The 26,701-nt window shown below is 32.3% G+C and overlaps 1 protein-coding gene across 1 annotated transcript in view; it reads left to right on the forward strand.

Annotated features, from left to right (window-relative positions):
- LOC125065338 (lachesin-like) overlaps window positions 1-26,437 on the forward strand; it is a 57,755-nt gene extending 31,318 nt beyond the window's left edge. Inside the window, exons 2-10 of the mRNA XM_047672887.1 lie at window positions 6,926-7,023; window positions 9,500-9,704; window positions 12,990-13,148; window positions 18,721-18,849; window positions 19,283-19,420; window positions 20,593-20,742; window positions 21,035-21,127; window positions 25,211-25,315; window positions 26,166-26,437. Of these exons, the coding sequence (XP_047528843.1) occupies window positions 6,926-7,023; window positions 9,500-9,704; window positions 12,990-13,148; window positions 18,721-18,849; window positions 19,283-19,420; window positions 20,593-20,742; window positions 21,035-21,127; window positions 25,211-25,315; window positions 26,166-26,185 (1,097 nt within the window). The 3' untranslated portion in view covers window positions 26,186-26,437. The remainder of the gene's footprint in view (window positions 1-6,925; window positions 7,024-9,499; window positions 9,705-12,989; window positions 13,149-18,720; window positions 18,850-19,282; window positions 19,421-20,592; window positions 20,743-21,034; window positions 21,128-25,210; window positions 25,316-26,165) is intronic.
- Window positions 26,438-26,701: the final 264 nt, after the last annotated feature.

Consider the following 26,701-nt stretch of genomic DNA (forward strand, 5'->3'; position numbering starts at 1 on the left):
AATTATAGTGGACTACATTCCTCTTTGTTTTAATCATAATTTTGTTCCCACCAATCACTTCGGGCGTTAACAACTGCACTGCATCGACTAATTAGTTGAACCAGATTTCAAATTATGAAATCTGTTTAATCAGTATGATAAGAAAATATCATTATACAAACGACTAATTGTGTTAAGCCGATCGTTTTCATAATAAGTCCATAATCGATGAATATATATACAACTTTATTTAAATTCTTCCATTGTATATCTCCAGGGAATAATCGTTCATTTGCCCTGACGTAAAGAGGTAACGTATTGCACTCCAGCGGCCGAAAAATTATTATATCGTTTATTTGACTGACGATTCACAACTAATTAGTGAACGTACGCGTTCAGATGCGTGACAATTCAATATGTCTCTTGTTATTGATGGTAGATTTAATAGATGTTGTATTTTTATTTCTTGTTTTTTCTTTATATTGCATATGTATTTATTTCGGTAAGCTCTTTTTCATTAAGGCTTTTTGATCACTGGTCAAAATTGTAAGAATCATCAATCATGGATTAAAACAGAGAAACAAAATGTTACAGCAAAAACTCGATTACGTTCCGATTACGATTTGTTTGAAATGACGAGTGATGTTTTTATCCATACGTCATAATAATAAAATCATCATATACATATTAATAATGAAAATAAAAACAATAAATTTATATTATAAGATTTTTTTTGTGATATCGGTAGGCGGACGAGCAAATGGGCCACCTGATGGTAAGTGGTCAACACCGCCCATAGACAACGGCGTTGTAAGAAATATTAACCATTCCTTACATCACCAAAGCGCCACCAAAATTAAGCTTTTGTGAGACCTTTTAAGGTTTAGTTAATGCGTGCGGAAACTGTTTTTTGGATTAAACACCTTCGTAGTTCATTCATTTTATACTTAATATATATAAATGATATATATACAAACCTCTCTCGCTTATCTCTCTTTATATTTATTTGTATAGAAAAAGTAACCGGAGATAGAGACACAGGCAAATATTGATTTTGTTTTAAACTAGTTATAAATACCTAGTATTGATGTTTAGTGTGAAATGGGATTATTGTTATGTTCATAATTAAAATTGACACATAATGATCTGTTCTTACTTTGTATTTAATCCTTAATACTTTAATGTAGTTTAAGAAGATTTAGGAGAAAATCAGATAGTGATAATGGTTATTATATTCGCCTTTGTTATATATAAGGGCTTATGTTGAGTTGAGAAGTATTAGACACTGATGATGAGGATGATGTCGGCCTCAGCGATTTAGCCACAGTGATCAAACACAAGCGACACCAGCATATGAAATAATATATGGCACTAAGTGTGTGCGCAAATACAGGTTAACTCTCTATTCTCTTACTCTCATTATCCGTTGGGATGTCAAATATGAAACGACCGGAAAGAATTCAGGTGCAGGACCAACGGTTTTACGTGTTTCTCGAGGCATGGAAGTGAACACAATTCCGGCTTCCAGACTCCAGGTTGATACTGAGAATTTTACGATAAGGAGCCCAATAACCTTTTATCGGCTCGACCTGGGATTTGAATTCAGGACCTGTAGTCACTAGACAAACAACCCGCAAACCACGCTCTCAGTACCATGCTAACCATTGGCTTTAAGACGTCAGCATCCCTTGCGCCTGTAATTACACCACATTGTCCATTCGTGTATGAACGCAGAATATCTAATGAATGACTGAAGGATGCACAAAGCCTTACCAAAGATATCGAAAGCTCAAAAGCTAAACAATAACCAGAACGTCCAGAGATTAAAGTAACAGTTTTGATTTCATCTAGTCAAAGGAATCATGTGAAAACAGTTCCTCAATTTCAAATTCAAGCGGCAAACTTCAAAGGCGACTACAAACTGCCAAGGATATATAGCGTACAAGTATAGGCGAAGCCATACGTAAAATCTTTATTTTATCTTTTCTTGCTTTACTCGTAATCTGCTGGGACGGTAAATCTGATACAAACAAAAAGACTTCGAGCGGACAGAGTTTAGCCACGAGACTTTGACCCTCGTATTTTCCAGAGCACGCGATTTAACACTGCAAATTTCCAAACTCCGAGCTGCAAATGAGAAATTAGTGATCGAAAATTTTAATTGGTTTGACTCAGAAAATGAACCTCGGTCCTATGACAGCCTGATAAAATAGCCACTTGACCACGGAGGTTCGATACAGATGTGAAACTCACTGATACAGTAATAGTATGGACGGAAAATTTATTACGACCTAATTCCATTTTAATTAATTGTAGTCGGGCAAAAACATATAGTTTAGACTACACTACTACACACATTAAAGAGTGTTTTTAGCGTTGACGATAGATATATATATTTAATATGTATTTATAATAATAAAAAAGCAAACTATGATTTTTATTTCGATTTTCCTGACTTTAGTTTAAATTGTTTCGTTATTGAAGTTAACTTATCTTGGGTCGGATTTAAGGATAAAGCTACGGCGAAACAATGTTCGATGCTCGGATTTATGTTATAAATATATTTTTATCAAAGTTTGGATTGAATTTTATAGACAAAAGTTAAAACCTTATCGCAATAAGGAATATCTTACAAAATAATCATAGTATATAACTATATCAATCTCATTTAAAGTATTAATGAAGTGACAAAATAATTATTGGTGTTCGTTTTTATTTTAAATGTATTATTAATCTTTATATTAATCCCACTTATCAAATATCATTCCGCCTTGTATCAATACTTATTGTTAATATTGTTTTTTCCGGCTTTAAGAGTGTGTGAATCAGTGTAACCAGGCACGAGGGACAAAAATATTAGTTTCCATATTTGGTGGAGAATGTAAGGAAAGGTTAAAATGCCTTATGGCATCAGTGTATACGGGCAGTGTTGACCTTTTACCTTCGGGTATCCCATTTGCCCGTCCGTCTACCTATGTTATAAGAATATATTATATATTTTGGTTTAAAAAAGAGGTTGATCCTATAATTATGTACATACATACATACATGTATATATAATTATATCTATCTACATACCCGTAATGATTTCGTGTCAGGAAAACAAACATATTTTTTTTTTCAAACAAAGACATGTATATTCGCTAGCCGATCTATTCGCCCGAAAGGCGTTAATGCATCGCCGCAAACAACACGCCTCGCGTATTTTCGACGCGTTTGTTTATATATCGATACTGAAACTATCGGTCCGAATTGTAAATTGTAAAGGTACTAATTATATATTTGTATAAAATTATTTAAATGAATGTGTTAATTTATACTAATATTATAAACGTGATCTCCACGCTCAAACCGCTGAACAGATTTATATGAAATTTGGTGAGGAAATAGTTAAATGCTCAAAAGGATATCGAGTGCTTTTTATTAATCCCTCTAGGGAGTAAAATGGGGGGTGACGGCTAGTTAGCTTTAGGTAGAGTTTTATAAATTCAATCCACAGATTAAGCTAAGTTTTAAAAAAGATTATGATAAATCCCAAATGACATTCAAAGTAAACTTAAGTACCTATTCGTTATTTTGTTTTAATGGAATATACGCAATAATTTCAGAGTGAATCAATCTCTAGTACCGTCAAATTGACTGCTGCGGTCTTTGAAGGTATAGTATGAAGCCCGGCCCTTCTAGTGTTAAACTTAACTTTTTTATCTATTACAGATAGATATATACTGTCTTTATTTAACAAAACTCTCATGTAATGCTCTTTATACCTTTTGTAATTTCGGCAGCGTTTACTTTATTATTTTATCATTATTATTATTAGATTTATAATTTGCTCTTTGCCTACGAAATGTTAGCGGAATATTAAGCTACTAGTAATTAAAAAAAGAAGCATTTTATCATATCGTATAACCTTTGTCCGGTCTGAAACTATAAATTAAAATAATATGAAATATCGATATCAAAAAGATCCGTAGTATTTACGTAAAACTAAAAAAAATTAAACAAATTAATCCTACCACCCACAATATTAGTACTTACGATATTTTTTTCCCTCTTCGATATGTTTCTGATTATTACGTATAAAAAAACGGTATTAATATGAACGTAAACGATGTTAATTTAAAAATGTTTTTGAATCGCAATCTTCATAATTTCAAATACAAGTTACTGAGGGTTAGTAAAAACCACTGAATTTGAAAAATGATTTCGATTCCACAACAAATGTATATCTTAAACTGAACCTTATACTGTAAGATATAAGAGTGAAAATGAAAAACATGTCCGGTCATGTTTTCTCGCGTTATCCGTCTGGGGAGCGATTGTCGTTTCGTGCTCCTCGCGAAGTGTCCGTTTCTTGGAAATATGGTTGGTTTCCTCTTGGGAGTTTTGGGTACATTTGAAAAATGGTATATCATTGTAAGGGTTCCTGAGGTCAATTTGCGTAGGTAAGTGAGAGACCGTGTAATTTTACCTTAACCGTCATTTGGTTAACTGCTATTTTTTTTCCATTTAACATTCAAAGGGTCGCTGATTAGGGTTTTCTTGTAACATTTTACCTGAAATAGTCAAGAACATGCATTAATGCTTGTACAAATTTTACCTCAAAGGATTTAAAAGTATACAATAGTGATAAATATATAATAGTCAAGCTCTCAATTCGTTTATTTTTTTTTCCTCCTGAGTACATGGTTTATTATACCAATGTATATTCTGTGTAAAATAATATTGTAGGTAACTTAAACACTATCTATGTAAGAAATATCAAGCATTTCTTACATCGTATCTTACCTTAAAGAGCTACTGCCAACCTTGGGAACTAAGATGTTATATCCCTTGTGCCAGGAATGACACTGGTTCACTAACGCTTTAAATCAGGACACAACAATACTAAGTATTGCTATTTGGAGATAGATTATGTGAGGTGATACCTATCCAGACGGACTTGCACAAAGTGCTACTATCAAATAAACCAACAATCGGATAAAATACGCGAGAGGCGTACGGCTCGTCTCGTTGTATTTTTCAACTTTGTTTATATTACAACATATTACATTACCTTGTAATGACACAGCCTTAGTTTTAGATCTATAAAAGAGTCGTATCATGTGAATAGAAGGAGATAACAAAATGATTTAATAGCGAAGGTACCCTAATAAACTTAGAAGTGTATTCAATATATATGTAACTTGCAACGGACGTGTGAATTTTATTAATTAAGAAAACGATATGATATAAATATAGGACCAATATATAATAGCCTTCTACCAGTAAATTACAAATTATAATTAGATAATTAGATCCGCAGATTACACCCTACACGCAAACAAACAAACTTATACAATATAAGTATAAATTCTAATAAAAAATATTAAAATACAAATTTCAAACGGCGTTAAACCTTATTAGCGTCAAAAATATATACACCAACATATATTTCTAAACACATAAGATAATTGTACGGTTTTTCGATGAATAGATGCTCACGAATCGTATAAATATAAAACTTTTGTATCGCCCTTTTTAACTTTACCATTGAGCAATTTACGATGCCTTTCAGTGACGCAGAAACCAGTGGAATAAATTATGACTTTAAAAATTTTAGATATAAATTATAACTGAAAATTTTTAGCTGAGTTCGGTCGCGGAGAGCAAAGTTTTCCAATATTTTACACCCAGGTACGACAATGTTTATTCACGCCCTGTGTAAAGTTCGAATTATTCAATTATCGTTAGTATTAGTCAAGTAAATATTTGTATCTAAATTCCATAGCGCGTGTTTCATGCGAATTCGACGTCATTGTTTTGTACCATCAATTCATATCCATGATATTTGGAATTCATGAACCGGGAAAAAGCAAAGAATGTATGCGTGTAAATTGGAAGCGTGTTATTTTTTTATTTAGGTTTGAATTGGATTGATTTAAGAGCATGTCACAAACTACATTACATTAGCAATGTAATGTAATAATGTAAATTTCCCACTGCTGGGCTAAGGCCTCCTCTCCCTTGAGGAGAAGGTTTGGAGCATATTCCACCACGCTGCTCCAATGCGGGTTGGTGGAATACACTTGTGGCACAATTTCTATGATTGAGATGATTCCTCACGATGTTTTCCTTCACCGCCGAGCACGAGATGAATTATAAACACAAATTAAGCACATGAAAATTCAGTGGTGCCTGCCTGGGTATGAACCCGAAATCATCGGTTAAGATGCACGCGTTCTAACCACTGGGCCATCTCGGCTCTCGTCACAAACTAAAACAGTATATATATGTGTAATTATGTTAAGAAAAATTACCATATTTTGAGTCACTTCTGTTACAATATTTTTTTTGGTATATGTCGGTGGACGACCATATGAGCCACCTGATGGTCAGTGGTCACCACCGGCCATAGACAATGAAGCTGATAGCTGAATGATAGCGCTGTAAGAAATTTTAACTATTCCTTACATCGCCAATGCGCCACGAACCTTGGAACTAAGATGTTATGTCCCTTGTGCCTATAGTTTCACTGGCTCACTCACCCTTCAAACCGGAACACTATAAACTGAGTACTGTTGTTTGGAGGTACAATATCTGATGGGTGGGTGGTATCTACCCAGAGCTTGCACAAAGCCCTACCACCATGAAAATATTTTTGATGGGCACGGAGCAAGGTTGAACTGGCTTAATTTTTTAACCTTTGAGAAAATAATATTGGGGATAAAGGGCTACTACAAGTTGAAGCATGCTTGCAAGCACTCTTGAACCATTTTTGTCACAAAATAAATACGAACGGAGTGAAGCCGTGCTAACAGCTAATGTTTTATAATAAGTTACAATGTATTTTTTTTAATTTAAGACTTCCTCATTAATACTTAAAGCTGTGTGCTAGTGATCTTCATCTAAGGACAGTTTGCCCTTTCTTATATGAGGATATAAAACTTTTTTTTTTTTGTTTCAGATTTGCCACGATTTGTGGGCCCGGGATCAAATGTGACGGTGGCGGTAGGCAGAGATGCAGCTCTTACTTGTACAGTTGACAATTTACAAACATTTAAGGTAACTTTCAACATACTGTACTACATTTAAGGTAACTTTTAACATACAACATACGGACAAAATAGCAGCCATTAAATGTCCTACTGGGTTGAACTGGACTAAGGCCGCTTGAGGAAAAGGTTTAGAACTTATTTCACCATGCTATTCTAAAGCGGATTAGTACATCGATAGTTCACGATGTTTTCTTTCATAGCTAAGCAGGAGATAGGTTTTAACAATAAATTAAGCTCATATGAAAATTAAGTGGCTTGCCCTGAATCTTAAGTCAAAATTTACGCGTTCTCACCATTGGGACATTTTGACGTCAGTAGTTATGTCATAATATAAAGTCATCGTGTCTCATTTGTCATATAAAGGTAGGCTGTTGTAAGATAATGATAAAAGCGATAATAAAGTATAACCTCATGTTTGAGAAATAGAAATATTAGAAAAACGTAAATAATTTTAAACAGTGTTAAATATCATAGTAATTAAGATTTGATACATTGTGCTCATTAAGTCGATGTTTGCAAAGCTCTTAGTCGAAGATAAAGTGTTCTAATAAATTACTGAATTTATTGATTACTATTTAAATAATAGCGAAATTTATGCAAGGAAGTTATGTGTAAGAAAAACTAGTATATGACACCATTGTAATACATGACTATCTGTCAATCCACACCGGATCTGTATAGGTATTCTGTAAGAATGGACTCGAAGATCACCGCAGAACACGATCGTGAAATGTTAAAATGTCATATGTAAGACTGATTATAATAATCATTCGAAGTGAATTCTTACAAAACTGCACTGCAGTAGAGCGATTCAATTCACTTCGTATCTCATTTGTGAATTCTTGACAACCGACTTACGGTGATATGGCATTTTGGTACGTATATCTAATAAATTTTATAATTATTATAGTCAATTTTATCACGTTATTTTGTCATATCACGTTCTGACGTTTTACGATCGTATTCTGCGTGATTTTAGAGTTTCTTGTTACAGAATAGCTCTACTTTATTCTTAGTCTGTATGTTCTCACTCATTAAAAGTCGAAAGCTGACTTATAGTCGTACGCTATTTCTATTAATTTATGCTTTAAATGTTAAAATTATTACTGTTTATGACTAAAATTTTACAATGGTATTCTGCGGTGTTTCATGTTTATTCATACAAAAGAGCTCTTCATCTCGTATTAAGCCACATATCAATCTTCTTGACAGAATAAGGAAAACGTCCCTTCTTTCAACATTTACGGTTTGTTGTTCGTTTATGTCATTAATCCGTTTAGAAAAACAGTGACTACAAGATTTTAGAGTAAACTAGTAAAAATCGATCTCAAAAAATCGGGTGCAACGCTACGATATATTATTTTAGTTTTCGTGTATTTTTCTTACAGTTTTTATATTTGTATCAAGTTTTATTTTACTTACGTATTTAATATGAATTTGAATTTATTTGAAACAATTTGGAAACATATATTTTTAATGAAATTTATTTGAAGATCGATTGTTGGGAATTTAAAAAATAATACAATTTACACCAAATGTTTATTTATTTCTCTAGGCTTTGTGAGTGTGTGTGTGTTTTTTTTTTTTATAAATACTAGTTATTATTCATAAAATAAACATTCCTATTAAAAACGTGAAAACTTGCGTTTGCTAAAATAACACATAACGTGTTAGGCGTTATTTTCATAATTGGCAAAAATATTATAAACTTGAAAATGATACGGACCCAAAATAAAAAGAGATATATATATACTCGCATTATATTTTTTTCATGCTACGTTGCTTTATTGTATAATAGGTAGTATTCGTTTATTTAAAGAATATTCACATTATCGGTACATAGTATAAATCACAATCACTTCTAGCCGGTGGTACGCTTAGATCTTTTAAGTTACACGCCGGATTTTGATGCTGTTTAATTTATTAAGCACACTGATTGAAAATGTACATGTATATAATAGTATTGAAAAGTCGAGACCTTCGAATTTCCGAGTTAGAAAAACACAAGAATTTTTCTTTTCATATTGGTTCTTTAATATAAAAGTTGTATATAGAACCTTTTTATACCCGCGTAAAGCCGGGACGGGTAGCGAGTATATACAATAAATCATAATGCCGACTAGAAAGTGGTGACTCAGCATATATCTTGAAAAAAATGGAAGCAGATATGGAATAGGATAGAAGATATCGTATCTTGATAGTTCTGTAAGGGCCCAAATATATTTTTTGGCAATAGAAAATATCGAGTCTAAATAATGGTTATTTGAAATAAATGTATAACTGCAGTCCAAACATAGAATTATGGAATTAAATTATTAGAATACTATTATTTGACATGGATTTTTTTTACTTACTTTTTTTTACACGATTCACATCAAAAGTTAATGATATTAAAATTTTAATGATCATAATATATTAAATTGTCAGAATTAAAGTATTTTATATTTTTATAAACACCTAAATAATTATAATTCACGCAATAGGTTGCGTGGCTACGCGTAGACACGCAAACCATCCTGACAATAGCGGGACACGTGATCACGAAAAATCATCGAATCAGCGTCCAGCATGGAGACGGAGCATGGACGCTTGGACTACGTGATGTCAGCGCGACAGACGGCGGAAGATACATGTGTCAAGTGAACACGGAGCCGATGATGAGTCAGACTCATCTATTGCAAGTTGTTGGTGAGTATTCATATTTTTACTTAATATTAAAGTATAAACCGAATAAAATTTTAAAAAGGTTTATCGACATATGACGCACTATCTAAACCAGTGGATCGAAGGGTCTGAAAAATTGCATAAGAATTATTAATGGAAAGGTGAGCACTGAGAAGGTTCTCTTTAAATTCGTTTTCAGGTCGAGTTAAATGGAGGAGGATAATTCGTATGGTATTTATATATTAGGCTTACGTTTATGAGTAAAAGCTTTTTGAAAATTCATCACCAAAATTGAAAGTCAGGTAGTCAAAATCAGCGCTTCGACTTATATTTATGATTGAGTGATATTTTTGGAAATTTGTCCCTTACGGAAGTAAAGTTTGGTAGGTAGTTTTTATGTTCATCGACTTAAGTCCTTTAAAGTGATGTAGATTCTTCTCATTGAGAAAAGAAGATCATGTTATCACAATAAGACTATAAATAAAGAGAAACTCTGTCAATTTGTTTATATCTCATTACAGAACCAGAAAACTGATAATAATAGAATTTGATATAGTAGCCTGAAACTTGGATAAGCACATTAATCAAGCTTATAGGGATTTACGGGGAAATTCGTTTCTTTTCATTTCTTTTTATCTTTTAAGATCAGATAGGGACAGTGTAAAAAAAGGGAAAACCTGTAAATATCCTACTGCCCAACAGTGGGACATTAATCGGTTCCTCTTGATTTGAGGAAAAGATTTGGACCTATTTCCACTACGCTGCATAAATGCGGGTTGGTGGATAGACATGTGGCAGAATTTCATTGAAATTGGATGCATTCAGGTTTCTTCACGATGTTTTTCTCCACCAACGGGCACGAGATGAATTAAGAACACAAATTAAGTGCATGAAAATTCATTAATATTTGCCTGAGTTTTAACCTGCAATAGTCGGTTAAGATTCGTGCACTGGGCCAACTCGGCACAGCACTGCAAGAACAAATTTTATCAATATTTAGAAGAAACAACAAATCCTACAACTTCGATTCTCAACTTATGATGTCGATGATAAACATTCTGAGAACTATTCCCTCGGAAGATATTACGAAGGATGGGGGAAATGGGACGTCTAAAACAAACTTAGGGAAACTCTTTCCAACTACTCGTAGCTTACTTTATCAGGAACCAAATGTCTTTTACGCTTCTTGACTGAGAAAACGTCAGTTCTCTGTGAGTGTTCAAATTGTAGAACTCTCTTCAAATTTGATGTTTTAATTTATAATTAGTCTTCACTTGGCGTTAGGGCTTTATGTAAGTCCATTTTGGGTACAGTAATAATTACTATTCCGGTTTTGTTCCGGATTGAAGAGTGAAAGTGTAACAAAGATGAAATATTGATAATGTTGTCTTAGATTTTCGCGATTATTACACATTGAAATAAAACTAGTTTTTAACGGATTTAATCGCGTATATTAATTATTTATTACAGTCTGCCCGTGACCACGAACACTGCAAAGTGCTCGAAACGTCGGGATGTTAAAATAAAAATAATTAATATACGCGATTAAATCCGTTAAAAACTAGTTTTATTTCAATGAAATATTGATACTTCTCACTTCGCCATTGTCAATGACCACATACCATTAGACCAACTTGCCCATCAACCTAAAAATTCTACATAAAAAAGTGTTACTGCTTAACACTCAATTACCACTTATCCAATTTTCGATCCACCGTTTGATACGAAGACTGGTTTAAATTAAAAACAAATTTGAAACGTTATAAGCTGTTGTAGAATTCGTGTAGTTATTTTAATTATTTTCTGAATGAATCCAAACGGAAGAGCATAAATATCAAATGACAGTTTCTATAAACTATGAGTATTATTAAATGAGACTTAAGACCGTAAAGGCTGGTGTATTTATTACTAATGGTTTTTGTTAGTTGATTGAATACATACATTACTTTAACGTTGTAAGTATCTAACGGAACCATAATCAAAATACAATTTATTCGAATTTAGTTTCAAAAATATTTTGTCTCGCCATTAAACAATATTTAATTTAAAGCAATAATCTATAAGAACGAAATAAGAAGGATTTTTTACTTCCGATAGATAGTCATTGTGCCCTGTATGAAAAGACGAAATCAATACAATAAATACTTAAAAACTGAACAAATAGAATTCGACGCCATACAGACAGTGCTGCGGTTGTCTAGTGTCTACAGGCGGAAGAATATGCCCGATACGATCGTTGAAATATTAATTCCAATGCATTTGCTTCTCTCATGATGCCATTATGAAAAATGAAATCAGAAAGCAATGTCCAAGAAATGAAAAATAAACTTAGTTATGAAAACGTCGTATGTACAATCAAATGACTAAGAATAATAAATCGAAGAAGAATAAGTGAAAATTAAGAATATCCAATATGGGAAATTGAGAGAAGTAAAACATCTCAAGATCCAAGATGGCATATCATTGCCATGACAAGAATTTATGTCAAATATATGCATAAACGAATAAAGATAAGCCTGTGTATTGCCCTTTGGTATATTTAAAGATAAAAGTATCGCAAATTCTCGTGCAACAAAATTAACCACCAGTTTATATAAAAGAGTTTTCTAGGTCAAGTGCTTTAGAAATATCAAAGAATACACCGATGGCATGTTGTGATTCCTCCCAAGCAACCGATACGTGTACACATTAAACTGATACGATATAAATATCATCCAGTTCATGTAATATTTTTATTTCGTGACCATATCAGGTGCAAATCTGTCAAAAACTCTATTTAAATGAGCATTACCGTGGTTAAAAACCGAAGCCTACGCCTCCTTGTGAACACATATCGCTTTTAATTAAAATTTAAGATCTACTACTATTCAACACAATATAAAATCTCAATTAAACGTAAATCCATGCTAATTAAAGTTTAAATAATTGAATATATTATTTTTGATATTGGCGTATATTTGGCGTCATAGAATCATCATGTAACATATCTCGTAAGCGATATTTCTACCAAATATCAGCTCAGTATATGTCAAAATTAAAAAATGCAAATATATATAGTGTCCTCGTTTTTCTGATCGGTTTTCAAATTCCGAAAAAGGATCAAGTCTGTCAAATTTAATGTCCGGAGATTTAATAAGGTATAAAGCCCCTTCAAAACGAGAATGTTGAAACATTATTTACCATAACAAAATATTTCCTAGTAGATTCTGACACTTACGCGTTCAATCAAATAAACAAACTCAAACAAAAAAAAGTATGGATATGTTATTAACCTACCCGCAAAATATCAATGTTATTATGTTTTTGCAGTACCCCCTGATATAGATGACGAAGCGAGTAGCGGCGAAGTGCTAGTTAAGGAAGGGGAAAGTGCGGCCTTGAGATGTGTCGCCTCAGGCGTCCCGCCACCCAATGTGATGTGGAGGAGAGAAGATTCGAGGCATTTTAAGATTGACAATCAAACGCTTGGTGAGTTAAAAACTCTGTTTGTATTTTTCATTGTAATCGATGTATTTCTTATTATTGTAAGGATTGATTTTATAGAAATATTTTTTTACATGAAATTGTTATTAACTATGTTTTTATATTATTGGCTCCTAAAACAGGTGAGGAAATCATGCTGACTTATCGATTATTTTAAACATAGCATAGTTGAAAACATATAGTTTAATAATAATAATTCTAACATATACTCGTAAGTAATATAAGCTGGAAGTAAGTGGTCACAGCTGATCATAATAAAAGCATCAAACACCATCAGTGGTGGCTTTACTTTAAATAGTTTTTTAAATGACGATTCAAAAGTGCTTGTAAAAGTATATTTTGATTTTGATTTTTGATTTTCAAACGGAAATATAGCTATTCTAAATATGCAGCTTGGAAGTTATACGACAGGTAAAATCTATATACGACGTGCACTCAATTTGTGGAAATCCTCATCGATTTCGTGTACTTTTTTATTTATAACATTTTTAGACTTGAGACTTTCCACAACGGTTATTCATAAACTGTTAGCCAGTTGCTATATCACTTCTACCGATATAAACTGCACTTATTTTTAGACATAATATTTTTCTAATATTTATTTAATAGTGGGTAAATTAAGGATTTCTTGTTGATCTACTTATTCTAGAAAATCAATGTGTATTCAATATGAAAAAGATTTTATTATTATTCTACAGCTAAAGTACTTAAGTAGTAAGAATTGGTAAAAAAAGATCCCAAAATTGTTGGCCTTTAAAAAAATTAAATACAACCATGTATTTATATATAATTAATGTAACATTTCTATGATTAAAAATACTCATACCATATTCAATACCGACGATGTAAATAATTCTATACAGAAAAATCCATTTAGTTGAAAAGAAAATCTTTTGTACATCCACCGAAGTGGATTGAAAGGTAATCCGACAAGCGCTCCATTACAATTCAGCATTAAGATTATCGCATGATACGTACTCACAAAAAAAAAGAACTGTTTGTTCCAATACCTTTTCCCTTTTTAAAGAAATCGGAAAGTAAAAATTGCTTTTTATTAAAATGATATACGAACTTATTTTAAAATAATTTGAATAACTGACTTCGGAAACGTCGTTAAAAGTCAGACGTACTAATTTTACTTTAATCAGAACGCTTATTGCTTGTCTATTACGTCATCGGCTGCCAATGACCATTGAATGAAATCTGTCTGAAATAATTATTATTGGAATGTACTATAAAACATATTTTTGTAAAAACCTTTTTGCAATTAGCGAAAATTTAGTAACCATATTTAATGAAAATGATTCCAAAATTGCATGAACGTTAAAGTTTTATTAATTTTACAGGATATGGGATATAAGGTGAACATAAATTAAGCAAACAAAAACATAAGTAGTAGCTGCCAACTCCAATTCGTTGATATAAAATTCATACAGAAATTTACCTTGAAGTTGAAACTTTATTAAGTCACCTCGCAAAAGGAGTAACTATGCTAAATTTCAAGTCAATAGTCTTATAATTTCTGAGATCCCGTGATGAGTGGAATTTCGGTATCTAATTTGCAAAAACGTTGCTATTTTTAATGTTTTTAAGAACTTTCAAGGTATCAGAAAACTTAATAAAAAGATGAATTGAATCGGTAAAGTCATTCTCAAGTTATGGCATGACCACGGGCAATACAGATTCAATTTTATGTATGCAGATTAAAATTGTTGATCATTATTTAAAATCTACGCCCCTTAAACATCGGCTCCCTCACGCAGTCATGTCTTGACACACTTTGTTCGCTCACTAATGAGATATTCGATGTTACAAAAATAAAAATAGCACTACCACAAACTAAAACTTCAATTTGTCACGTCGTGATAAAAAATATATCTACATTCGAGTTGGCTTCGAGCGCTGGATAAATTCATACTAAAAACACTACATAAAATTAAGTTGTTTTAATGAAACATATTCCACAATGTGGTCTAAAAGTAGATACATACTATGTACAGTTTTATCCATAAACTTTAGTTGGAAATCCTAGTTATCTGTTGTATGCAATAGAATCGTCGTCTGTTCGGGGGATAGCAGTCTCTATAGACTTGAAATAAGGTAGTTATTTGTGTGACTATTTCGGATGATGATAAATATAATGTGATACTCTACAAAAACATTCGCATTGTATAGGTAGAAACAGAACAAGCAGCGGTTAGTGTAGCTAAACAAAGGAAACTTTGCCGCCTGCGGCTGCAAATTGAATGTAAACTAGACTAATTTGCATTCCAGCTCAAATATACTTTACGGATTGTCACTTTCAGAAGTTTTCTACGTTTTCAATGTATAAAATTTTGAACTTTAGTTTCTACGATATAATATATCTACGAGCGAGTTTTATTACGTTTTTTTACATATAGTTTAAAAATGAAGATATAGTCTTACAGTACTGTCTTTATAGAGTAAATTTGTTATTGACTATCAAATGTCCTGTGCGCAACATTTTCTGAGATATGTGTTTTGATATAATAAAATAAGCTTGAAAATGACTTGAATACTTAAGAATTAATTAAATTATATATAAAAAAATGTATAATTGTATATCAATGTCTTAAATAAAACCAAATAGTAAGGAATTTGTAGAACCCAATTATCATTTACAACATTCACTTAGCGAGAGAACAATTTTATCAATAATGATATATTCTTTAAACAGAATGTATCTACTTTAATTTTTTAGTAAATACTTGCACCATTGTATACAAAATCATAAATATTAGTTTTCGGATCACTCAATCTATATTAGTATCTGAATCAATTACATATATATTTCCTTCAATAGAAGTGTGCAGAGATACACCCAACGACTTACTCGAAGTAGACTTCGAGTATTTATGCATTATTGGGAAGAAAATGTAAGACGAGTCATGTTGGTAGAAAATATATTTATTTTACCTACTAAATGATAATAATTGTCCATTAAGCCGTGCCTACATAGCGGGTTAAGATATTATTATGAGGGTTAAATCCTATAATTAAAAAAAAAAGAAAGAACTTCAATAAATCTTTGATTCCTTTAACATTACAATTGTATGTAGAAACAAATATTTTAAGAATAAATAAATATAATAATACATAAATAGTATGATATTCTAAATCTTAATAGTAAAATTAATTACATCCATACATGTCTACAGATATTACTGTCTGTTAATTTCAAGCTATACCTTGGCTTTAACTTGTGTTCAAATCAACGACCTTTTTAATAAAAAATGTATAGACAATTTGATGTAAATGAAATGTAAAAAAAGTTAAAGGAATACGGAAAATTTTTTTTAATTATATTACTATATTATATACTATAGGTTACGAGTACAAATAATATTACGGCAACCATTTCAACAATTATAATTTTCTCAATCGCTGCCAAAGTTTCAACAACAAACTCCGAATAAGTTTTCCGTTGAACAGTTTACTCTCAATCAAGATTCGTCTTGAACTTGATCTGAAACAATCGCTCCTTCGACTAGAATATTCCTGCTATTTTTCGATCAATTGCAGTCGATAAAATAAATTTCTAAAGATCGTTTTATAATTAAAAATAAATTTTATTCCAATGAGTTCAAACATGATAAGTCAACTGTAAGATGGGACGGAGATAAGATAGGATAATATAATATAGGATACGTAGGTATCCTATATTATCTGACCTGACCTTTTTTTTTTTTGTTTAACGAGGAGGAAATGCATTTATGCATGCCGCCCGGTCGGGGGACCGGGACGGGTATGTGGGACTCAACCGGGAACTAATGCCCCGTGCCAGGGCACGCTAGTGCTAATGCCCTGTCCTACCCACTAAAACCATCCTCGGGTTTCCACCATGCCGCGGAGTGGTGAGGCCACGGGATCGCCAAGGGCATGCAACCACGACCCCAGCAGCGGCAGCCGCCGTAAGGCGGCTGAATATTCATAGAAAGCGCGCCTAGTGCGCGCCTTCCCCCTCATCCTCCACGCGGGTCCGCCACTGGAGGCTGGGCGTCAACGAAGCTGACGCCCTGCGGCGGATAAGATGGTAGGCTCCGCCGCTGACCGCCGGTGTAAAACACCTGGGAGGCTCGAGTAGCGAGCCCTCCCACTCCCTCCTAGCCAACGAGGCCACTCACATGGTCCACCCTGACGCCGATCAGGGACGTACCAGGAGCAGCCCCGCGACATCCCTCCCGCCAGTCTTAGCCGTGGCCGACGAGCAAGCTCAAGCCGGCCCCGTTGCCCAGGGTACACCACGAGGAGGTGACTGACATGTACCCCATCTGACCTGACCTGACCTGACCTGCAGCATCTTCTGAAATCAGTAGTGATTTCAGATGATGCTGCAGATCAAGTCAGGGCTACCCATGTAAAATAAAATCGAAATCAAAATCAAAATAGACTTTATTCAAGTAGGCTTTTAGAAGCACTTTTGAATAGTAATTTAAAAATAGAAAATGTAGACTCTACTGAGAAGAACCGGCAAGAAACTCAGTAGTTACTCTTTTTCAACATCTAAAATTACAGTCAAGTATTGAACTATCAATACAATTATATGTGTATGTAATATATCCTGCCTGTAAGTCAGCAAGTATTAACTCCACGCTTTTTTATCATCTATATAATCTTTAATTACCAATGTATTTTTTACAAATGATTTGAATTTATGAAACGGCAAAGTTAAAAACGGCCTACAATAGAATGAACTATTGTATGGTAGAAATCGTAAGTAAAAAGCGTTACGCCTCCACCAGGTGATCTTTCTCTTTCCTTGTCTTTCTTTCCCTCCATCTCTTTTTATTATATATGGTTTATATTCAACATTAACACTTAATTTATTTATTGCTTTAATTCACGCGGGATATTTGATAAAAATATTACTTATATAAATTAAAAAAGATATAACTCAAATTTAATAATCGCTTTACAATAATGGTTACATTTGTATAGTATTTTATTATATATATGTCTGCAATCGAATAACAGGAGGCAGGGGGAGTCGAACGCATTAAGTCTTTTTTTTTCAACTGTTTGGTTAACATTTGAGTGACGTTAAAACGGTGCCAGCAAAACATTGAGGAAAACGTCTCTCCGCTTCTTAATGGTTACAGATACATGAGACCTTTTTTACCACTTTTTTTTGCGTTTCGACGTTCCCCTCGAGTTATTGCTCTTAAGAAAGTTGTTTTTGATGAAGTGTATCTATTTTATGTATGAAATGGTATTTCTTATACACTTGACGTTCATAGAACATCAAAAATATACGATTTTAATCGTTCATCTTAGTTTGTTCTTTATTTATGAAAACTTACTATCACCCCATAAATATAGAAATGAGAATCAAGATTCCACTACTGGTTTGAACTGGCTCTCAATATGTTCTGCAGGTGTGCCTATATTTGGTCATGCTTTTTTCATAGTATACTTTATAGTTTTGCAGCATTTACTTTAAACTTGATCTTTACACATTATAGTTTTTTAAAGGTGTAGGTCCTACTATAACTGATTTAAACAGATTTCTTCAAGACTAATTAAGGATTTTTTTCAGTGTCAAAATACAGCGGAGAGTGGCTGAATCTTACCGAGGTAGAACGAGTTACGTCAGGCGCATACCTCTGTATAGCAACTAACGGGGTCCCACCCTCCGTGAGCAAGAGGATACAAATAAACGTCATGTGTGAGTCCAATCAATAGCCACATCGCAAAATTAAATTGTGTGGCTTAACTTCATCCAATATTGGAGGGAATGTTCGAAATGAAATTGCGACTGACAAGTTGAAAATGACGCGCTCTATTGGCTTAGACGCGTTGGATGGATGGACCAACGGACTGACGAGACTAGAATACGAGGGACCGTTTGAGATGTTTGGACAGAATACTGGCGGCTCTTTGTGATGCATTTATGAATGAGACCAATATCCATCTTTTATTCACAAAATATTTTTAAATTTCAAATTTACTTTACTTGAATCTATTTGCATTACATTAACGTTGTTGAACTTCATTTGTTATTCTCTTCCAATTTTTACTAACAAGATAATTTGCATAATATCTTTATTAATTACTGAAAAAATAAAGATTTTTTGTAAACGTAATATTTTTTGGTACAGTTACGCCATCAGTTTGGGCTGGTCGAGTTGCGATCCGAGCACTGGCAGGCACCGCTGTCACTCTGACATGTACAGCTGAAGCATATCCTACACCACAAGTTTACTGGATATTAAATAGCGAACAGAGACTCGTTAATGGTAAGAGAGTACATTTCATTATTTTAGTTGAATCCTTTTCTACATTTCTGAACACAAATATTAGAGAATCAGAACTATTAATGTCGTATCATTTGTCTCAGACAAGTGTCGTAGTTAAGAGAAAACGTTAAAGTATTTCCTTGACAAAATATCCGGAATATTTTAAAATGTCTCTCGCTGGATAATCACCCCACTCATTTATCATTTCACTCGTTGTCATGTCTAAGTCTTGGCCACTCGCCAAAATGTCCAGGAGTGCTTCGTGTAACTGATGATTGATTTCGCTGCTAAGAGCCAACTCGTTATTTACAAATTTCTGTATCAAATCTTCATTTGTATATCATTCACTGAATACAAATTATTCAAGATATATGGTTATAGGAAGTGATTTCTATGCTCTGTTACATTGTGCTTATAATAATGACAAGGACATATTAGATGAAACAGAATCCCCGTGAAATCAGACCACTTATGTTTTCGTGTAATTGGGAAACTGTATCCGTGTGTACTTGGGAATGTACACTGGCTACAACAATAGCTAGTTAAGTGTTCGTTCGGTAAACAAAGGACTTACAAATAAAACACTTGCAATCGTATGTTGTTTAATGTGTTTTGTTTAATGCTGCTTTTCGTGTTCACAACAATGAGTGAATTAACACTAAACCTTAAATGTAACTGAATCTAAAATTGTAGAATTTTCTCATTTAATAGATTCTTTTTTTTTATGTATCTGTTACCAGTTTCTTTCGCTAACGCCTAAGACTATCAATCATTATTACAATTTATCACAAGTTTATGTCATCGCTTTTATTCGCATAGACTTTTAATATAGAGTAATTTCATCATGCATATTTCATTGGCCTTTAGTTAGGTATTAAGTATTATCGTACAGTTTGTTAAAATCGATCCAGTTTATTATTGTTATCGAGATTCTTGTAGATAATTAAAATAAATTATTAAATTTTGTTTGTTTTTATGTTTATATATTTCACGAGATTAGATTTTTCAGACATTATGACGTAAGCATTGTAATAAATTTATATAATCTATGGGTTATAGTGGTAGTATACGATAACCCTTTTGAAAATTTTCAGATTTATAAAACAAACATTAAAATAATATAATATAAATTAATTATATCCTAGAAACTAAAAGATATATTTCTTTTATAGGTTCAAAGTATAGATTAAATAAGCTGTCCAGAGGTTATCGGCACACACTGACGCTACAAGTGACTGAAATGTCAAGAGACGATGCCGGGGCGTATCGCTGCCATGTCGAAAATAACTTAGGGAAGGCTCAGGCGGAAGTTTTCTTACATAGTAAGATATTCAATTGAATGCCGTTTTTTTTTGGGTATTTTATATTAACCAGATATGTTCACCTAAAATAATTATGTTGTGGAAGTATCAAAATTCAACTACATTATTGGATATTAAGATAAACACGATGAGCTATATACTGAGCAGTATTTGTATGTTTTGAAAACTCATTTTTAGCTTTTGTGTGTATTTTTTTTTATACAAAAAAGGTACTGAAATATTTTGTCTTTTTTACATAAATACCCAAGTTCGGTCTCTTCTTTTCCAAAAATAATCTATGAATTAATTTTAGTGTTAACAACGACAACTACTACAACAACAACTACAACAACCACGACAACAACGACTACCACAACACCTCCTCCCACAACTACATTGCCACCGGGTGAGTAAAATTCAATTATAATTTTTTTAAATCATTAGTAAATCAGTATTATTCTGTACAAGCTTCCGACGTGTATGTGTGCTTATAGAAAATATTTAATATAAGTGTATATGTATCAAGGTAAGTAATCTATTGTATATAGGGCTATATGATATACCATCAGAGCAAACAATTTAATAGAATGACAATATCGACTACATAACAAACATAGATTAGCTTAAAAAATTTTTTTTTTTTATATAATTTTTGTTAAAATCCTCAGTCAAAGTATACTAAGTATACGTTTAAAAAATCGTAGGTTGAATAAAATGAAAAGTTTTCCATCATTTCTCGAATAAGTTCTGCAATCAGCACGTATATCTCTGAATGAATTCATTAACTAACCTTTAGTATTTCATTTTCGTTTAAACAGAAAACATAAATTGTGACCCGTTGGGACGAGGAAAACATGTTTATCGTCCCTCGGGTAGAAGATCTTTTTGTAATAGACAGTATTAGATATATACGTCTCGTCTTATTTATTTTACATTCATTCCTTTTATAGAAATTTGATTAGAAAAGAATTATATAAAAAAAGACGTAATGAGTCTTAACTTAAATATCAAAGTGTGAAAAATTAAAAGCGGGTAATTTAATTTATATGTAGCAGGCTGATACCTTGGATTTCGGTTTTGGCCGCACTATTCCTTCACTCTTAAGATACGACGGGAAAGTTAATCCAATAAGAACGGGAAAGTTCAGATGCAGGACCAACGCTTTACTTGATTAAAGGAAGTGAAAACACAGGGTTTGAACTCAGAATAATATCTGCGGCCTTATATGTTCCAAATGTAAGAGACCAATAAGGTAGTTATATACATAATATAACACATTTGGCAAGCGTCTGATCACCAATTTGCTGCCAACTATGGTTACCAATATTCATCGTATATTGCCCGTAATTAAGATAGCAGCCTTAGCTAAGTCACACTGTACAATAATACAAGTTTCGATATATTTCCTTGCCAAGTGTACTAATTTATTTAGGTTCTTTTTATGGTGTAAAGTATACACCACATAACATAACATAACATAAACATTGATGCTGTAATAAATTTTAACTATAACTTACATCAATGCGCCACCAACCTTGGGATGTAACTGTTTTGTCCCTTGTGCCTGTATTTATACTGGCTCACTCACCCTTCAAACATAATATAGCAATACAAAGTTTTGATGTATGATATATAGGAACTTTTGGCAATAGAATTTATGATGAGTTGGTACCTAACCAGACTGATGTAAGTCTATAGTGAAAAAAATATTCATTTTTATATTTTATTTTACAAACGCAAGTGCATCACGGTACAAAAAAGACCTACCACCAAGGAACGTATTAAAAATATACTAATGCTTTTATTAAAATGTTATAGACATTTATTCACACATCTCATTGGATAAATCGCTACTTAAAAGCTCTTAAGTATTATATACCCTCTTTAAAATACTTAATATGAACTTATCTCTGCTATCTTACTACGCTAGCAAGATAAAAGATCGAATAACAAGAAAACTAGACCATGCTACATGTACATATACATACATGTTGCATACATTTAACAATAAATGCAACAAAAACAAGAAATTACAGATATATTAAAAAATAATTGGTACACATTTAATGAGTTTTCTTTCTCATTATAATTACATAAGACGTTTTTATTATTTTTTTATGATTAAAAATTAATGTCTATCTACCTGTGAATAGAATCTTAAAATAATTTAAAAGAAAAGCTATAAAGAAACTCGATACTTAATCTTTATCTGAAATCAAATACACAATCAACTATCCAAGTAAAAAGCACTCGTAAATATAAAAAAAACAACTGTGCTACGCTAAAACTATAACATCAAAAATTGTAGTTGTGTATTTTTAAAACTTTTAAAACGTTTATACCGAACGTATGAATGTATATTATATACTTACACGAAGTGATGCATTAAACGCTGACCTACTTGCTTGAGAGTAAAACCCTGGCAAGGAACGTCAGTTTAACGTCGAAAGAGTCAAAATGACATGTAATAGATTTATGGTCGATGCTCAAGAAGCGTGTAAATATGATCATGTGAGGAACACTATGAATATCATGTATGTTTGAAATTATATATATAAGTGTATAGAGTCAGATGATTGGAGATGTTTAAGTTTGTTATATATATGGTTTTCTTTACGTATATACTGGGTTATTGATAATTCGACGTTTTCCCGCTAGGAGGTGATAGGGGTGACGATTTGCGATAATTTTAACAACAAGGAGTCTTTCGACATTAATTAGTCGTCTCTGAACACTATCAACTTAAGTCTTTGAATGTTGTTTGTTTAATTCACAGGCGAGTAAAATATTATTTATTGAATATTATTAACAAGTACTTATCGTAAATAATAAATAAATGTCTTTAATTCATAGAAAAAAATATCTCAATTGCGCCTTTATTATGTCAATCCAAGAAAAAATAAACATATAATATTATATGTAACATTAATAAACTTTTTCATATCGTATAGTATACTTATAAAATAATATTGTAATACTAGCAATAATGTACTCATAAAATCAAGATATTCCTTATTCAAGTAGGCTTTATTCTTTTGTCACGTTACAGTATTCAATTAAATGTAAAGCTACTACCAGTTTGGAAAGTAGGTTCTACCTAGTTCATCTGGCAAGAAGTTCAGTAGTCTATTTCGTCATTTTATTGGCAGGGTTTATGTCTTTTTATATAGGTATCCTGGAACTCAACAAATATTACGTCCACGCTTTTTTATCATTAATAAAATCTTGTATCGAGAGATATGCATTATTTATCAAAAAAAAAAAATTGAAATGAGATTTATATTTATTAATAGACTAAGGTTAAAAATAACTGTGGATATTTATTATAGAAAAGAATACTGTTCCCCGGGAAGGTTGTATTGACTTTGCGTAATGGTAAACTAGGTATTACCTCGTAGTTTCTATACAATACAATGTTTCATGACATCATCATCGTCATCATCATTCACATAAAATATAAATTGCAATTATTATTTTTACATATTTTATTATGTAATATAATAGTTGTAAGTTGTCAAAAACTATAACTATAAATATATAACATTTAATAAATCAAACAATAATATATTTACTTAATTCACGATGTCTACGATATTATTAATTTTATAAATTTTTATACATCCCTACGGACTTAATGTTGAGCCTAGCAATTTAATTTTAGCAAATTTTACAATAAGTTGACAATTCTAGAATCATAACGTCTAAAATACACATTTAGTACTTTTTAACTCATCTTTTTTTTAAGACAGAATTTGAATTATTTTAAAATTATATTATGAAGTACAGGATGTTGACTATAAAATAGGTTACGTTTTGCTTCCTCATTTCTCGCACAGCCAAGGAAAGTCCTTCCGGCGCCTGTGTAGAACGATATTTGAAAACTCAATTGGGTCTGTGTTTCGAGAGTGCGTGGCTTTTTCTAGGCAAGCGCACTCTATCAGAGTCTGCCTGTACCTGTTTTAGCATATGAATAAAAGAAAGAAAAAAGAGAAGAATAAAAGTGTATCTATTGTATATAAATTATACATATGTAATAAGTTGCTTCATCATGGAAAGTTACTTAACCACATATTATGTAGATTGCCTCACAATGGATTATAGTGGAAAAATTTATTGAGTAGCCAAAGATGAAAATATAAACACAAAATAAATTATGAAAAACATTCTCGTAATCAATATATACGAAAGCGAAATCTCTCTATCTACATATTACTGATTAATCACGAAATTTCAGAAACAATAACACCTAAAAATTTGGAATATAGGTTTCTTATAGGGTCACATCCTTATAGACATCCGCCAAAAATGGATTTTAGGAAACTCCATCCCTAAGGGAGTAAAACGGGACTTGGAAGTTTGTATTTAAATAATTTTGCGCGAGTAAAGGCGCAGGCTTAGCTAGTCTCTCATATAAAGCATTTCACCTGGCTCATGTTCATAATAATCTCGATTACTGATAAGGATATTTTGATCATGTTATATTTTACAGATGACGCTGAAAGACACTTGGAACAGTTACATAGAGGCGTGATGGAAGATCCTGCTCTTGAAAATTCCTACATTGTTCTTAGTCAACATCAAATGCAAAATCTTGGTAACTAAACGGAGTATTATACCTATACCTATCTAAATGTGATTGAAATTTGCATGAATACAGCATACATTAGGGCCTAGTTAGCTTAAAATAAATATATAGAAATAAAAATAAAAAATAAAAACTGTAAAAATCTTGACCTCATTGCATGGTGGCAAGAATGTCAGCAGTACTTTCTCGTTGAATTACAATTCCAGTTCTATGGATGTAAAAAACTTTACCAATGGAGGTATTACACACAACCCCTGTGTTATATTTTGAATATGTTCTTTTATCGTTACTACAATCCAAGTGTTTTAACTCCAAATAGAACGAAGATAATTGAAGATAACTTATCAAAACACTTAATTAAGATTCGATAGAATATTATCCCTTATAAGCGAGATAGTGTATTATATAGTTTACTCCTAACATCCGTCTAAATTTAAATGTTAGCTGAATCACTTGATATAAACTTTAAGTCTTAATTTGCAAATTGACAACTTGTAAAATCATTCACTAACAAATAACATTACATTTTACACCAGGTAACTTAAAACGTAAATTAACCTTTAAATAAATTCATAAATTATTAATCTCATTAGTCCAAAACTTTCCCTTTAATATAAAACCGTGAAGGGATCATAAAATCCCAAGTGAAGTAAAACTTGTCTCATTATCACTAAATTGTTGAACGACCTTTGTAAAGTCAATTTGGTCTTTAATTTTTACGCTCTAACACCCTTCGAAACCCTTATTTAAACTTTTTAAACATACAATTATATAGACCTGAATTCACACGATAATAGTGTTCGAAATATAAAAGTTAAACAAATTATCCTTGATTGAATTAATTGGCTTCATTTGACAGAAATGGTGACGACGATGTGACCGGAGCTAAGGGGCCAGGGCGAGTCCCCGTGGGGCGAGAGTTGGCCCCTCCCCGACGCGGCCCCCTCCCACCTTTCCCGGCTTTGGATCATAACGGCGGTTGTGTTACTCGCGTGACCTCGCTGGCTGACATAAGACGCTTAAACTGAGAACTCGTTATAATGAAGTTAAAACTTAAAGTGTTGCGTTTATTGCTACAGCTGTTTTGAAGATACGAAATTTATAATTTGAATATTCATCGCAATCCTTCTAGCGTACATCTTATCTTATTTTAATATATATACTAAACGGCCATGTATTTGTTTAAGCGTTATATTGTTTTAAAAGTACAATTTTTCGAAAACAACATTTTGTTGTATATGTACGTAATAAAATATTGGATGTATTATATAGTAAAAAAAAAATATTATAAAATAGTTTGTAAGAAGTTAAGGTATCGCTGTAAATAATTTTGCACGAACTAGTCATATCATATAAATCACGCCGAAACAAAAATGTAAGCAAGTCGATTATATA

Source organism: Vanessa atalanta, chromosome 7 (assembly GCF_905147765.1).
Source record: "Vanessa atalanta chromosome 7, ilVanAtal1.2, whole genome shotgun sequence".
Classification (NCBI taxonomy): Eukaryota; Metazoa; Arthropoda; class Insecta; order Lepidoptera; family Nymphalidae; genus Vanessa; species Vanessa atalanta.